Genomic DNA, 17263 nt, shown 5'->3' with positions numbered 1-17263 from the left:
ACTGACACTGACTTGCTGGGTGGCCATCAGCAGGTCACTCCCCCACTCTGTGTCTCAGTTTCCCCATCTGTGAAGTGAGAGACAATTGCCCTTGTTTGGTAAAGCTCTTTAAGACTGAACAAGAATAGCACTCTGGAGGGTGCAAGGACAGCAATTTGTTCCCAACACAGTGCTATACCCCATAATCCTGCAAGGACAGCTGAGGTTGAAAGACCAAAATTTAAACACCTCACTGTCTCCTATACCCGCAAGAGTCTGCAGCTGGAGCTCCAGCTCCAGCAGTTCCCCAAGCACTGATGATGCCTCATGGAGTGCAATGCACCGCTCTGGCTGGTCAGCCCCATGAGGTCTAATCCCAGACCAGTCACCCTCCCCACTCGTGGAACATGTGCTCCTTTTTCAGAGGGACATGTTGTACACAACACCGATTTATGCAATACATCTTTGCCTACTGCCCTATCTCCACTCGAAAAGCACCCCTCCTCTCTACATCCAGGATCCTTGGGATGGCACTTCTTCCTCTTTGCTGTAGATATGGTTCTTGCTTTTCCTCCGAGCCCCAGGCCTTCAGGCCCCCCCACATTTTGTCCCCGTGTCCTCCTCCTTTCTTCCCTCTCTCCATGCCTGCCTTTCCTCACCTCCCTCCTGTTTTCCAGCCCCTGCCCTCCCTCCTTCTCTAAGGCTTTCACGTATGAGTGAGAGATGAGCATTCATCACAAACCTGTGCGGGTCAGTGAGCATATGTGGCCGCAGGGATTCTCTTCGGCACAAACGAGGGGGCTGTTGACAACACCACCCCTTCCACCTCTCATTCTCTCCCTCCCTCCATCTCTCTCACCTTCCTCTCTCCTATCTCCCCCTCCCCAGCCACCCCACACTTCTGTCAGCACTCCAGCCTCGCTCCCCTTCCCCTCCTCCTTTGGCTTAATCTCTGCTGCTTCTTGTTTCCAGTATAGCACATTACCCTTGTCCTCACAGTTTGAGAGCAAGTGTTTGGCACTGTCAGGGCAAGAGTTTGTAACTCCAGTCTGAGAGACCCTATCTTACAGAGCAAGCAGGACACGAGGCTACGAGCCTCCCCACACATTCAGGACCCTTCATACACCCAGGGCCCGCACTAAGTGCCTTATCTACAAGAAGCATGCAGGCAATTCAGTCCCTGCACAGACTAATCGATGGAGTACTGCTGTGATGTGGATGTTTGCCCCACTGGGAACAGAACTAAGACACCCCACTCTTCCCCCCACCCATCTCATGACTTAATGAACAAGACGGTACTGGAACCTGTACAGCTTCCTCCACAGCCTCCACCCCCCCACCCCTCCCAACCACCACCACCACACACACACAAGGCAGGCTTCAGAATGAAGTTTCCTTGAATAAAACCAGTTCTTACCTTCCAAAGAGGCAGCCAGGTGAAAGAGACAGACCATCCACAGCCAACCCATTCCTGCCACTAGCCTCCTCCCCTTGAATGCAGTGTTAGGATCCATGCAGCTCCTCAGGCGACTCCACCATCTCCGAAAATCACACCCTACACCTGGCGGGAGCTCCAAGGCCTGAGTCCGATGCGTTGTGCCTTCCCAAGCCAAAGCACAGTGTCACTATACAAAAGAAGTGGCTGAGAAAAGACAGAAGGCAAAGAAGAGAAATCAGGTCAAGCATAGACATAGAAGCCTTAGAGATAGCCCTAGGACCTACCCTGTTACATGCTAGGTCTAAGCCATTACTCCAGAGACTACACAAGAGAGTCAATGTACATAACACTAACTACTTATAACAGCCCCCAGCTACAGCGGTGGCTTGGTCAGCCTCCAGGGAAATCCTGGACTCCTACAGATGCTGCTGCCTCAGCAGAGGTCTCTCCACTGAGTCACTATCAACCCCACCACAGAACAGAGTGCGGTCCAGCTGCTGCCAATTATGAGAAGCATTCTGCGGCCCTTTCTCAAGGGGAGCAGATGCATCAGGACTTGTGTCCTTTCCAAATTCCAGGTCGCAACATTGCATTACGCTTTCCTAGAATTCTCTGGGACCATCTCAATGACAAAGAAGAGTTTACACTGTCTGTGACACTGCTACTGCCGTGTTGCACTGCTGACAAGCATCACCCCAGAGGTGGCTGCACTTCAGCCGCAGGTGAGTTACCCCTACCATTATATACGTGTACCTACTGTTAATCCCTAACAGTATATACATTAACCCCTACTGTTATATAAATGGACTTAGAACACTTTCATATGGTGGAGAAAGGTTATGCCCGGTTCAGAAATGGAGAAACACACACACACACGCTGGACTTATTCTAGGTCCCATGGGAAATATGTGGCAGAGCCTGGGAAAGAACCCAATAACTAATGTCTAATGCCTTCCACAAAGGACCACCCTTCTGCAGAGGCCAAAGGCTGCCTGCAATGCACTGTGGGATCCTTCAAATAACAAGGCCTTGCTTGCACCTGCAGCAGTGACTGCCAAGGGCAGGGAATCTCATTCAGCCTCCTGCAAGGCAAGGGGATCTGTGAAGCTGGGTGTGTACGAGTCCAGTTTCCAGCAGCACTGCCCAAACTCCAGCCACCCCTCTGCACAAATGTCATGGTTACTCACAGACAACAATACGTTTTGTATCTTTAGGGTGCCCTCCCTGCACAGCATCAAATGGTGCTTCAGGGAGACAGTCAAGCGTAAGCAAAGGAGAAAGACAAGGTTCTCAGGTGAGACAGAACAGAAGTGGCTGGACTAGGGGGAGGGGAGTACTGCCATCAGGAGAGACAGCCATGCAGGGACCATAGATCCAGGCAGAGAACAAGGAGAGCAGGGAGCAAGTTTGGGGAAGCAAAACAGAGTGTGCGGGAGGAGCCGAGGCAGGGGGAGTGGGGTGAAATTGTATTTGCTTTAGCAGTGAGAGGGGAAGACATCACCAAACAGAGGTTATAGTGCTTTCCTACCCACATCTAGTGAGACTGCACTTGGAATACCATGCACCAGGGTGGGGGTGGGGATTGGAGCCATACCCCAGACATCAGAAAGATGCAGACAAACTCAAGGACCTCAGTGAGAAACCACAAGTATGATTCAGGTGATTGATTTGTGAGGGGAGATAAAAGAGAACCAATTAAATGTAATTGGGGCAAAGGCTGACTAATCTATCACACAGCAACCAGCTACAAGTGTAGCGAAGAAGCTGTAAACACAGAGGAAGGAAAGAAATGGGTCAGAGGGGACCCAAGGAATAACGGGAAGAAAATGAGCAAAGGGGAGAATTTCAGCATGAATAGTCGGGAAGCATTTCCTAAGAGTGAAAACTATTAGACAGAGGAATGGTCTCCCTGAGGGAGAGGGGAGGCGATCTACTGCTTGGAGCCATTTACAACTAGACGGGGCAATGCCTGGGGGACTACTTGCTGGAAAGCCATGAACAGCAAATGTCTGCTCGCTTATGCAGCCTTTATTACCAGGGCCTGACAGTGCTTTGCTAGATAGACTTTGCTAGACAGACAGATCCTGGAGAGGGGAATATCTTTAGTATTAGGAGCAGTAACATAAGAAGGGTGGGCAAAGGAGGCCCCAGCCCTAGGCGCCAACTTAGTGGGGGCACCAGAATGGCAGACACCTGGGGAATTCATGCCCTGGCAACAGCAGCAGCCATGTTCAGGGACACGGTACAGCCACTGTAGCAGCAACAACTGGAGCAGGGAGACTGCCCTGCTGCAGCAGCAGCAGCAGCAGCAGCAGCAGCCAGGGACCTTGTTTGAGTCCCTGGAGCAGGCAAGACTCCCACTCTCCCTTGTGCTCTGAACCCTGTCCCCTCTGGCACTCAGCAGACATCCCTCTCACTTCCCACCCTCTGGCAGGGTTCTGCCTAGGTTGCAAACCCTGCTAGTTCCCCCTCTGATTAGGGCCCACATTTTATATGCAGGTAGAAAGAGGAAAAGAGGCCAATCTAATTTGATTGTGAAGACAGAAAGCTTGCACGGAAGTCAATGAGACTGGGTCCGCTTATGCCAGGGCCGAATCTGCCCCAGGGTAAGTGATTTACCCAGTGTCATGCAGGAAACCAGTGGCAAAGCTTTAGAAAAGACCTCAGCCCAAACTTCAAATCAACCAGGGAACACAGAAAAAGGAGAACTCCGCATGAAGCGAACCGTGATTCTTACCAGAACTGAGGCAGAATAGAAAACACACTGGCCCTGGGTAAATGGGCTAGCCCCCTCGACCCTGTGCCCACTTGCACGTCCCCTCTGAACAGCTCCCCCACTCTATGTTTGCTGCTGGGCTCCTGGCCCCAGAGAGCGTGTGTTGCTCTCTGCTTGGCAGCATGTGTCCTTTTGTCAGTCCAGATTAGATTGGAAATTACTTTCCTTCCCTCAAATACATTGTGGCTAATCCCAAAAGCTGGTTTTGATTTAGAGGGCAGCACAAAAATGTAAATATCTGCAGATTTTTAGATGCTGCCCCGCCTCCTCGCCCCAGGCAAACGTGCTGGGCCCAGCAATAGGGGCAAGGAAGGACCTTACTGGGGCTCTATGTGGAGATGAGAGGGAGGGAAGTGTTAACCCCTCATATACTGAGCACCGAACTGCATCTGAGTGTCCTGCCCATCCCTCCCATCTCCTGCTTGACACCCAGGCTTCACTGTCTCCTGCTTCTTCCATCCGGAACACGCACTTTAACCACCACGTTGCCACCCCTGCCATTCCAGCAGCTGAAAGCCTTCCCTGCCGACACAAAACAAGCACCCTTCCTGGACCCTCTCAGCTCCCTCAAGGTACACCGGAGCTAGACCTTATCTCCCCAATACAGAATCCACTAATGGTCCCCACTCCCTCAGCCCCAAAAGAGCTCACCTGCCTTCCCTAAACAGACCCTCCAGCCATTCTCTCCAAAGCTCTCTCCCACTGACAATACAGGCTGCTCCCTCCTATTCCCACAGCCAATCCCGCTTGCGTTAACACTTCCATACAGCATCCTTAATTCCTTTCAGGCCCTGTCCCCTGGCAATATCACCACCATCTCTTGTTCCCTAATGGTGCCAGAAATGAGATGGCATCCAAAAAGAGTAAAAGGCCCATGTTCTCTCCATGGACTGGGAAGGAACGGTTCCTTTAATGACTTTGCCCAGGAAATAAGTCAGGAAAAGCCTCAGTGCAAAGCCAATTACAGGGATCTGCTTTTCTTAAGGGGCCATATGGGGTAAGAAACTATAGCTTGGTGTGCAGGATCGGCACACTTCTGCTATATACTAGGGGCATCACATGCATTTATTCTGGCACCAGCAATATGAAAATCTGGGTCCCTCTCCTGAGGCTAAAGACATTAAAAAAGACCAAACAGCATGACCCCCCTAAACGCTTTACCGGTCAGCTCAGAAACCAGAATGCAATCAGGTGAGCAGACCAGCTCCTCTAAAAAACCACATGGTTTGTGCTCAGGTGTTCTCCAGAAAGGAGAACTACCACCAAGGAAGTGCTTTTCCCAAACTCCCCCTCAATAGGGCATTGAACACTCATATCCACCCACTACTACAGGCTTTTTGTAAGCCTGGACGGTCTCTAAAGCAGCTGTGGCTGAGCTGGTGCCATCTAAAACAGTGTCACTGAGGCATTTTCAGGAAGCCTCCACAGATCTGGTCAAGAGAATACACAGTGCTGGGGACACAGGACAGGTATCAGGGGCCCCCAAATGCACTGGCATAATCACAGCTGCTACATATGCTTTGCATGGTTGCAACAGAACGGAGTCATATGGCACAACAAACTGTGCCTCACAAGCTGCATCCGAGCAGCATCTTCTTCACCTTGCAGACCAGTCCCTCAGTGTTCAAGCACACCCAGCCATGGACCATTAGCAGCTGGAACAGCATGGGCCCATTGGCTCACAACTGAGCCCAAAATCCCACCTCAGAGCACAAGTGTTTCTGTAGGAATTGGAGTTAATTCTCACCTGGGGTAGGGCCAGTCCTGCTCTTGAATTGCATGCACTGGTACACATCTTACCTGAGGCAGGTGTAAGTTGTTATGTACATGCCAAATAGGAGTAGGATTTCCCCACACTAGGCATGGTCTGTTGGGTTTGCCTGAGATTCAGTGGGCTGGAGACTAAACTTGCACCTCTCTATTGGCCTCAACAACTTCTGCTGAACTTAAGCTTCCATTACAAAACCATTCAAACCCTTTTGATTAAAAAGGTAACTTTCCAGAAATGTCTTTGCTATACAGCATCTAGTGCGCTCTTCAGACAGTGTACAGCCAGAGGTCACAGAGAACTGTGGTCCCTCTTTCAGGATGCTTACGATGCGAAAAAAGATCAAACAAAACAGTGCTTTACTTTCAGCTTGGCGCGCCCCCACACCAAGCGCAGCGCCTGCCCAAAAGAGGCATCATGTCAGTTTGACCCAAATTGCCCAACATTTGTATAGATCACACATTTCAGTGGGACTTTATGGTACTTTTATCTAATAGCTGATTGAATCAGCTATTAGAGAAAAAGCACCATGCAATCTATACAGGCGTTGGGCATGCCAGGTCCAACTGACGTACCTCCTCTTCCAGTAAAGCGCTTTTTTTTTTTTCACGTCTGTCAGCGGCCTCAGTGAGCTGTTGACTCTTGGAGTCTAACAGGGTCCATTTCAAATGCAAAATGCTACTCTTAACTATTTCAGGGATTACTCGGAAAATGCAGCTATTGGGGAATCGTAGGAGGAGTCTGGGCCTGGCTTTTGGATAAGGAAGGGTAGGTGTTACTTGGCACATGTAGTCACCACACAAGGGTCTTGCCCAGGTGCTTCTCTGGCCATTCCTATGAGCACCAGGTTTCCCAAGGATTTAACAGGGCAGATTTCCAATGTCTTGTGAGAGTAGAGCCTGGTACCCTAGCACCTGGTGACCAGCATGAGGTACTGGCTTGTGGGAGACCTCAGAATAATTCTCCAGTCCCATATCTCATTTCCTCCTGGTTAACAGCAGCCACTGCAAAAACTAGAAGCAGTACCCTTACAAGGCGACTGTCCTGCATTTCTATAGAGAAGGCCTGGTTTCCAGTGCCAGCCTGAGTCTCTCAATCCCGGGGGGATGAGAAAGTGGGTAGGGATGAGCAGGCTGGGAGAGCTGTGGGGAGAATGCCCATCTCAGACAAAAAGGACTCCCTGTGGTCTAGTGAGGAGCAGTCCCGAGTGGGATGTACAACACTGAGCAGCTGGGGAATCCAACCTCAGAGGTGATGGGGAGATGAAGTGCAACAGGGTAGCAGTCCCCAAGATCTCAAAACTGCCCTTCAGAAACCCTAACATCGCCCACACTGCTCACCCCATGACACAGCCAAGCAGTATTCCCCAACTTATCTTGTTCCCTTGTACAGCAGTACTCCCGCTCCCCCACATCCCTTAAGCTCTCTGTGTCCCATCTGCTCCTGGCCCCAACAGCAGGAAAGACTTTCTTCTGGCTCCCCACCCCCCACCACACTCCCTCCACTTGTGTGTTTTTCTGTTCACTGCCAGACTTGTGATCCATTCAGGCCCTCCCTGGCATGAGCTATTCAAGCCCAATTAAAGCTGCTGCACCTGGGTCCTCAACCACTCTTTTGGAGGAGGATCCCTGCTTGCAGCCTAATGCCAGTTATCAGCAAACTGCCTCTAAAGCAGGAAGCAGGGGCCAGCCTGAAAGGGACAAAACACTGTTGTAACGACTCATTTGTGCTGCGCTCCAGCCTGTTGGCTTTAAGGCATAGAAGGATGGGCGAGTAAGCAAACAAGCACCTTGCTCAGCTGATGCTAAATGGGAGTTAGGCTAGGCCCTTAATCACGGCAGAGGTCAGCTTGTGCTCTCCCAGTTTTCTGCTACTGTAGTAGCAAGCCTTGTCACTGACATGCTGCAGGGCCTTGGGCACCTCTGTACCTCAGTTAGACAAGAGGTACTGGTATACCACAAAGAAAAGCTGCAAGGTCCAATCAGTCAGTGCCTGTACAGCACTTTGAATGTATAAATAACACAACCTGACTCCTCCACAGTGCTTCTCATGCACAGATCATAAAGATCAGTGTGAAGAATAATTACCATTGTTATGTGCCTAAAGTGAGTAGTGAATGGGAGGCGAGTTACAGGCCACTGAGCCACGTAGGGTTTTAATATTATTGGTTAATACGATTTTCGCTGAAATACATCAGCCTTGCACCTATAGCAATGAAGGGGAGCATTGAACTCCATGAAATAAATCACTTCAATCTGCTGATATACATCCTCTTGTCCCGTTACTATCAAAAATTACATTTTTTCAATTACTCCAAACTGACAAGAGTTCTGACAAGAGCGTGGAGCAAGCACTGCATCTGTGTAAGAGCTGGGCTGATGGATGTTTTAATGATTCATGTGCAGTTTAATGATTTGATCTGGAGAGATTATATCGTTGTTAAATATTTCTAAGGTGCCTAACAGAATTTAATTAAACTGAATTTAAAGGGCTTCTTTCTCTGTAGTATAATTGATACGGAGCTTCCCGCTGTCTTTTTTAATTGTTTATTTTATTTTATTTTTAAAGGTGATATGAAAAAGAAAACAGCTGAGCTTGTGCCTTTCTGGGCTTCTTTATAACATACAATGACAGCCTAAAAGGTTGGTCTGAATCCCTTCTAGTATGGGTTTATTTCCTGTTTCTTAAGTTGCTATTGGTTGATTTGGCCATTTTTCTTCTCTTTTTTTTCCCCTTTTTTTGGGGGGGGTGGAGGGGGAGTAGGTCTTCTTGTAAATACCAAGAATACTGACTTGTCTTCTCTATCCTGACTGAAACCTTCCTGGTTGGATCAAAAGAACCTGCTAAAGCAGTGATTCTCAAACTTTTTTGTACCAGGACCCACTTGTAAACATCAATGGCCAGTCCCGACGAAGTGTCCCTCACTCCCGATTTGCTGCCCCCCACCCCCAGCCCCTCAGTGTGCTGAGCGGTGGGGCATGGGGGGGGCCCCAAGCAGCTTTTTGCAGGCTGGAGCTCTGACAGCCTGCAAGGAAAAAGCCCCAGTTTTCCACATTTTTCTCCTTTAAAGAAGAATCCATTTTTAAAGTTTGTTGATCCATTTTAAAGTTTGTTCACGACCCTTTCATACATTCTTGCAACCCACTTCTGGGTTGTGACCCACAGGTTGAGAAACACTGTGCTAAGGAACATTCGCAGCTCTTAAAAGAAGGGATGTCTATGTTTCTAAAAAAACTTTCCATCAAACCCTTTTGTGCAAGGGAGGGGAAAGGCACCTTCCCATCCATCCTTAAACTCCTGTCTGCCATAATGCACGGAACTGATGAAGGCCAGGCAGGTGTTTCGCTGTGACCTCTGCTTATCATGCTGACCAGCCTTGCTTGATTGCTTCCCTGTGCTGTCTCTCCATCACCTGTTGTCTAACAGTTGTCCAAAGTCTCACACTTCAACTGTAAGCTCTTCAGGGCATGGATTATCTTTTTTTTATGTTAGTACAGTACCTAGCATAGTGAATCTCCAGGGTACCATGAGATATTTAGAGTACTCGAACATGCTGCACAATATTAGCACTATTAACTATGCAAGCACCTACACGAGCCAAAAGATAAACCCCTAGATTTCAAATAGGAATCCATAGTGTTAAAAACATCCTGACCTATTGTGGTCTTGCTGAGTTAATTGCAACAAAATAACTGCTCTACTGTTTTTCCATAGTTCAGAGAGAAAGAGGGAAAGCTCAGAGCCAGTATGATCCAAGGAGCACCTTAAGTCTAATGAAGGGTACTGCAGTCTAACAAGGTTGAGAACTGTTGGCCGAGTTTAATGGGACCCTGCCCTCTCTATGCAGAATAAATAAGGACTCAGAAGAGTTTGGTTGCTGACTTGTAGCAAAAGGATCATTCCTTCCAAGTGTTTCTTAGGCATTTGAATTAAATATGTACTGCGCAATTTTTTTAAAGGAGATTGAATAAAAACTCCTTCCCCATCATTCAGGTTTTATTTGCTTCACAACATTTGATGTAATAATCTCGGCAGCTCATCAAGCTCTACTGGGTCTTCCAAGAAAAACTGGTAAGATTCAAATTTCAGTGCTAAAAACTGGCAGGAAAACATACCTTAAGACCATCCTTGTAGCCTCTTTTATATATCATAAAGAACGGAGAACAGATAGAAACCCATTTTCCACTGTGAATGCTGCTGTTCAGATGTCGTGTAAAAGCTGTCCTAAAAACATAATGACCGAAGTGATGGAGAAATTATTCCCTTTGAATTTTCGCATAATAAAAGAAAACATGCCCAAAGGAAAAAAATTGTGGCTGCCCCATCTCATTTATCTTTTTCTGATAACACAAAGTCTGCTGATTCACTGGACTCTTCTGATCAATCTCAATCTTGTGTGTCTGGGGAAGCTTCCCTGCATGTAACCATGTAAAAAGTCCTTGAAATGTGGTTTTATCTAGTAGGACAGGGACATCAAACATGGGACTCCTGACAGACCAGGGAATTTGAGAATGAGGCTAGTGCAGGGGGTGGGCCCTGCTAAGGAATCCAGGGCTATGGGCCCCTGCTGGGAATAGCAACGGTGGCAGTGGGCACAAGGGCTGTGCCAACACAGAGCCACTTGCCCCTCCACGACGTGTCCCACTGCCTCCATAGCCGTCTCCGCCACCACCACCAGGTCCAGATCCAGCCCACAAGGAGCTCCATGGTCTGCACCCAACCCGCAGGGGTGCGAGGTGCGTTTGGCATCCCTGTACTAGGAAATAAACTCAATGCAGTTCACCTTTACATGTGGAATTGTTGAAAAGCTGTATTAGTAGAGGGGATATGAGGAGGTATAATGATTTTGACAGAAAAAAAAATGGTGCACCGACAGCCCCCAGAACAGAGCACTAAACCTTTCTTGATGTGGCTTCTTAAGGGGATGTTATCAAATACTAAGCATGAAAAACTCCCTTGAGAATGAACTATACCCAAGAGGGTCAGTCTATGCAGCATTATATTTAACTAACTGAATGGAAACTAAATTCACATCTATAGCATTCAGATTTTTTTTTTTGTTGCAAAAATAAAGGATTTTCTGTGACCTCTTGAGGTGCCATGGGCAAGTGTGACCCAGGATCCCTGCTCTGTACTTCCCAGCTTCCCTGCAGTCTCTACAATTGTAGGCCAGTGACCAGCTTGATAAATGATAAATATACATGTTCTTGGTTCTTGGGGAGCTATACATGTTCTTGGTGGGGAAATATGCATGATCTTGAATGTTTATTTATTTATTTTGCAAAGCTGACATCTCCCTTCCAGCACTAGTAGTAAGAACAAAGTTTGGATGAACACTCTTACATCCACATTTACTTTTGTGGCAGAGACCCCCACAATCCATCAGATAAGCAAGTCAGAAAACATCAAGGAGATGTCTTGCATCAAAATGCGTAACATTCTGATACAAAACTCGGAGAGAAATAAATAATTTCCCCAAACAATGTTCAGGCAATGGAAGTTGGAGAGAAAGAGCCAGTGACCCCGATAACAGTGTCTAACCTTCTGTGAGGTGTGAAATACTAGAAACAAGCTTCGCTTGAACGAGACACAGATTTGGTTTATTCCGAGGCTAAACTTCATGTTTTATTCCCTACAATTTCGTACGCTGACAAAGGGGGAATTATTATAATGCCCATTTTTTTCAAGACAAGGTTCTTTGGGTAAATCTGATATCTTTTATTAAACCAACTCAAATAGTTGGAAAAGTTCTTCTCAGCAAGCTTTCGGGCACAAACATGCTTCGTCAGGCTGAGGAAGCATCTGCAGATGGTCTCTGCTCTTCCTGGAGTTTTTTTCTACCAGCATAACCTAAAATACAAAAGTCTGGATAAGGAGAACTCCAGTGCCTAAAGGAAGATGTATATTAATAAATGTTACTGTTCCCTATATTAAATTATGGACAAAGGCTGGCAGAATTGCCATGAAAATTAACCAGGTAAGGCACAAAATTCACTGACTTGCACTGAACTTGATGGGGGGGGGAGGGGGGAGAAAGAAAAGACCTCTAAAGCTATGTTAACTCATTTATCCAAACTGTATTGCTCTTCCTGAGCAAAAGTTTGCAAAATTTGGCTCATTTGCTGTTTTTTTTTTTTACTGTAGAATTTGCTGTACAAGCCACCTTCATTTCACTTAGCAGTTCCCCCTTCTCCTATCTTTTGTATTTCAATTCCCTTTTATTTAGAAACCCTGCTTTCTCTAAGTCCATTCATAGCATGAGAAACAGGCTGTTACCTACAAAAGCTTATGCCTCTATGAGCCAGTTAGTCTCCTGCTACCATCCTGCCTTGCCTTCTGCCTTTACTTTATTTGTAGACATGACTTCTTGGAGAATTATAAAAGGCACAAGGATGTTTTAAGTGAAACAGGGAGTATATCCCTTCTGATAGTTAATTTGTTTCCTCCTATATATCAACCTACTGTAAATTACAATCAGCATCTTTTTTGTTGTAATTTCATTTATTTCCCATTTTGCTTTTGATAGCATGGAGACTTTAAAATGGGCCAAACTTGCCTAAAATGTCAGGTGATCAAAACTCAGGATTCCTGTTTCAAGGGAAATTCAGACATCTCAACATTCCTAAATTTGAACTAAAACCAGAAGATGACACAATTTCCTACGAAACAAAATTTCTGAAGAATTTATCACGGTGTTTTGTTTCAATACATTCAGTAGGCTTTTTTTGATTCAGGACCTGGCTCTGGATTTTTAGAAAAGCTGTTCAGTCATTTAGGAGTTACATAGGGCTACAAACATCTTAAATTTTACTGACTTTCCTCCGTGTTCCTCTGTTAACAAATCACTTGGCTGCAAATGCATCAAAATTCTGGCTCAGTGCAGCTCAAAATACTCTCAGGTATCAGCTAGATTTAGTTTTTAAAAGTAAATTGAGCGTTAGCATGGCTCTTCACTACTGTTTCTATTCAAGCCAAGCAAAGCCAAGTTGAATGCTTCCCTGTAAAACAGACAGCCGAGAGCATAAGCAGAGAAGCAGCGAAGCATAATTCCCCTGCTATGTGAGGCTGCCCTGGGCAGATGCCTAGGCTTTCTCCTCCAGGCCCCCTTCATACAGCTCCTCACTGTACCAGCTCACCCTCCTACTGTACCCTTTGGCACCCTGCTGCACCAATTTAGGCTGGTCTGGCTCAAAATGCTGTTTTTACAGGATGGCCTTTGAGTAGGAAATGGGGAAGGATGAATCAGCTTCCACCTTGCTGATTTTCTTGGATTTTTCTGGTTGCATTGACAGGCAACGAATTGAGCAACCTTTAACTGCAACTGGTAAATTAAAGTATTTGGTGTGGAAATATATACACAGAAGTATAAGGAAATGAGAAAGATGGAGGGAGAACACAGTCCAGGGGGCAGCTCCATTGTGCCTCAGGCTACTGCTATGACTGGGCTTGCAGGCAGGGGTTTACCTTGGGAAATGTGTGTTCCTGTCTGCTCTACAAAGAGCAGGAGCCTCATGCTGCCATCATGCACAGAGTATGTGCAGGAAAAAAAACACAAGAGCACTGGCATGGCCCTTATGGAGATGCAGTTGGGCAGTGCTTCTTAGTCCAGTGTTTGGCCACACAGACTGGAGAGCCAGTGGATCCAGCTTGTGGAGCAGGGGGCTTCAGCAGCATGTTGGTGGCAGGAGGCTTTGCCCACACTTTTACTGTGGCTGGGCAGTGAGGAGCTGCACCTAGGACAGGTGACTACCACTTGTGTGCAGGTTGCCACCGCTTTTTCCTGCCCCCAGCTGCCCACCTCTAGCACAAGTGTGGGGAAAACCATTGACAATTCCCAGCCGACAGCAAAGCAGAGCCAAATCATTCAAGCTCCCAGCTCTGTTGTCGGTCACTGTCCTATCCTGTACATACTGCTGTGAGAGTGGAAGCATGGCACAGAGCACAACCTGGGCACCGGCAGCCAAGGAGTTAACTCCCAACTCAGTTCTTTCACAGACTTGAGGCCCAAGCCCTTGCTCTGGGAAACCCTATGAGAACAGCTGATTCCCCAGAGGCTTCACTTCCTGGTCCATTACTCCTCATCCAATCTCAGTTTTTCTCTCCGTCCTCTCACAGCCCCCCTGCTCCACCCTCCTCCTTTCCTGACACCTTTTCCCAGTTTATTTTCCCAGCCAGTCCAAGTTTACGCTAGAGCTCCCTGACACTTCCCTCACCCCACTTCTATCTACTTACTTTCCCCTCTATATTGATTCACAGTCCCCCTTGCCTAGCCACTCCCAGTCTCTGCCCTGGGAAATCAGAGCTGCTCCCTAGACGACTGAGCTGCACCACCAGGGGGGGGGGGGGGGGGGGTGGTTGCTGTTTCTGCTATCATCTCTGCCTACTAAAGTGCAGGAAAAAAGGCTGACAGAACACCACAGTTAGCAAGCTTTTCCCACACCGCCAAGGAAGCTGGTCCACAGCACGCACACGCAGGGCTCCCCCTGTGGCTAACATTTACCCCTTGTAGTGCACCAGCTATTCCCCTTCCCTATATCCCAGAGCTGTCAGGGGCTCTTTTGCATACAGCTGGAAATGCTTCAATGGACTGCACTTCCGCAAGTGGCATCATGCATAGGGCAGCAGCTTGGGAGTGGAGAGAACAGGAGTTCTAGCTCTAGCTCTGCTCCTGTTCCTATAAAAAGAAGTGATACCAATGCAGGGTACCTATCATGCTGTGTTTGGATTTCCAAGGAGGAAAATACAAAGCAGTGCAACAAGTATTACTAATAGAAACCTTGCTGCTTCCAAGGATCCTCTCTGCTATGAAAATGTTACTGTGCGAGCTTTAAAGAGGAACAAGAGTTGCTTGAAACATAGTTTGAGCTAATGTGCACAGCCACTTTGGGAAACTGATGTGCACAGCAATCCTTTGGGGGACTGCTGTGAGGTGACAAGGATTTCTTCAGTCCTCTGCCAAATTAACACCATCCCCAGCAGGAAGCATGCCATAGGCTGATCCAGCAGAAGCAGGTCATGAGGGTGATGGAACCAAGAAGGATTTTAGCAGGTTTGTGGTGGCAAACAGCAGGTAAGCACAGATCAACATAACCCTTGTACTGGAGCACCTCCAACTGGATGGAAACTCAGGGAGACAGCTGGGGTCTCATCATAGAAGGACTAGCAGTAGGAGGGAGTGTGGGCAGAAAGATTCAACAGCAGGGTTAGATTCAATGAGGATGCTCTCAAGGATCAGGAATTAAGAGAGGAGCCCTGAACTCAGAAAGGAAGCTAAAGGAACAGGACATGGGAAGGAAGGTGGGAAGCCCCGGGGGTTCAAGATCAGCATTATCTTCTTCGCTTTTCTAATGGTTCAACTGAACAGCAAGCACCCCAACCTGCCTGGGTACTTCCCCTACACTTCTTTAGGAAAACCTTGAAGCCAGAGTCACCTCAGCTTGCCTTTATCCCACCCCATGAACCACACAGATGTTCATCTTGGGCACTAGCTCTTCCAGACTCAGGATCCAGGCTGGGCCATCTTCACCCAAGCCCCAGGCCCTGTAGTGCAAGGTGTGCAGGGGAGGGAGTGGGGAAAGGTCTATATACCACTGGTGGGTCATCTCCAACCAGCTGGCCAGTTCTAGCTCTTTGCTTGAATCAGTTAGCCCTTAATAAACCTCATCCTGGAGACGGCCAGTGGGGAATGAAATGAGACTGGAAAGGCAGGGGCAGGTACAGGGCTGCTTGGGCGAGGGGGCTGATTGGAGTGATGGATGGAGCAGGAAAGGGGTAAAAGTGTAAGAGAAGGAGCAGCTGAATGCAGTGTCAGCCTGGCTGGGGTTACAGTTCCCCACCAAGAACACGCATATTTATCATTTATCAAGCTAGTCACTGGCCTACTATTGTAGAGACTGCAGGGAAGCTGGGAAGTACAGAGCAGGGATTCTGGGTCACACCTGTCCATGGCACCTCAAGAGAATCTGGCAGGCCTGGGTCCTCGCTGCCTCCTCCATCCTGCATCTTCAGCTCCTTGTTTCCCCCCTCCAGTTTCATATCCCACTCATGTTTAGGGAAAGGACAGTAAGAGTCCCAAAAAGGAGGAGGGTAAGCGACTGTGTGTGTGTGTGTGTGTGTGTGCGCGCGTGCGCATGTGCGTAAGAGAGCGCGTGTGTAATAAATATTTCAGGCTCGTCAGATCTCTTTCCGATATGTGTTTGGGTTATTTTTAGTGCCGGAGATGAAAGTAATAATGTATAAATCACAGAGCCCATCCTGGCTCCTGCACGTCTCTCCAGCTCATCTATACTTCACTGGGTATACTGGGGACCATTCGCCCCATTACAGCTAGATGTGGCTGGATGACCAAGAGGTTGTACCTAAAACGAAAGCAGGGCACAAAGCTTATCTGTCAGCTCCCCACCTCCCTCCTCCAGGCAGCAGCCTCTCTTGTTATAGTAGATTCAGGACATGTTGGGACAGACTATCTACAGAGATGGGAGCGACACCCTCCCTACAGGCCAATAGGAGAAGCGTGATCCCAAGAGTCAGGAAGGGAGAGAGGGCCTCTTCTTGGAGCTAGTCTCGTGTCTTTTCTTCCCTTTCCCAAACAAACTCTTCCCTACCCATTTTCAAAGATTTGGTCTAGTTCAGTCCATACCACGGGGCTTCTACCCTCCCTCTGCAAGATCTGGCCACAGTCCAGCAAAGCCTGCCAGGTGGGCAATTGCCTCAATATTCCTTCTGGAATCCCCTGCCTCTGATAATCTCACCCTCTTTCCTGCTATTGTGAATTCCCCTCCCTAGCTGTTGCTCAACTTCTCTCTCACTCTCTCTCCTCTCAGGCTCACACCTTTCATGTGCTCCAAGCAGCCCTTCTCTAGTCACTACTTAGCTGATACCTGTCATTCTTTTCACAGCTCCTCGTAAATCCCCTGCAGCCCCTTAATCACTTCTGCTGCTCTTCTCTGAACTCTTGATTCATCAATGTCTGTCTGGCACTGAAGCACATGCAGTTAAATGTGAGGACCCCAGACGCATTCTTATCCATGCTCTACAACAGAGAAGGTTACCTATTCCCAGGCCCCCGGATTAGACCTAGGGCAGGAAGGGAGGGAAAAGAGACAAACAGGCACACCCTAACCAGGAGCTGGTGTCCAAGGGATGTGTTAAGAAAGGAAAGCAAAAATCAGCCCAGGCTCAACTCTCATCCCTTGCCTCCTCCCCTCATAGCTGTTAGCATCTTCATTGGGCACAAAGAATTTCTGGACCAGTCACACTATGAGCCAGGCAGTCAGCACAGGAACAGCAGTAGCTCTTTCCC

The 17263-nt window shown here is 47.9% G+C and overlaps 1 protein-coding gene across 2 annotated transcripts in view; it reads right to left on the bottom strand.

The window, feature by feature from the left end:
• LOC102372078 (ephrin type-B receptor 5) overlaps positions 1–17263 on the bottom strand; it is a 117411-nt gene that overhangs the window by 94404 nt on the left and 5744 nt on the right. The window contains exon 2 of one of the 2 annotated variants that reach the window (XM_006031329.3): positions 1397–1621. In XM_006031329.3, the coding sequence (XP_006031391.1) occupies positions 1397–1493 (97 nt within the window). In that variant the 5' untranslated portion in view covers positions 1494–1621. Of the gene's footprint in view, positions 1–1396; positions 1622–17263 lie in introns of those variants that run through there. The other variant, XM_025212978.1, reaches the window with a different exon arrangement.

This window comes from Alligator sinensis, unplaced genomic scaffold (genome assembly GCF_000455745.1).
Source record: "Alligator sinensis unplaced genomic scaffold, ASM45574v1 scaffold653_1, whole genome shotgun sequence".
In the NCBI taxonomy this organism is placed as follows: Eukaryota; Metazoa; Chordata; order Crocodylia; family Alligatoridae; genus Alligator; species Alligator sinensis.
This window is presented reverse-complemented; position numbering and strand designations above follow the sequence as displayed.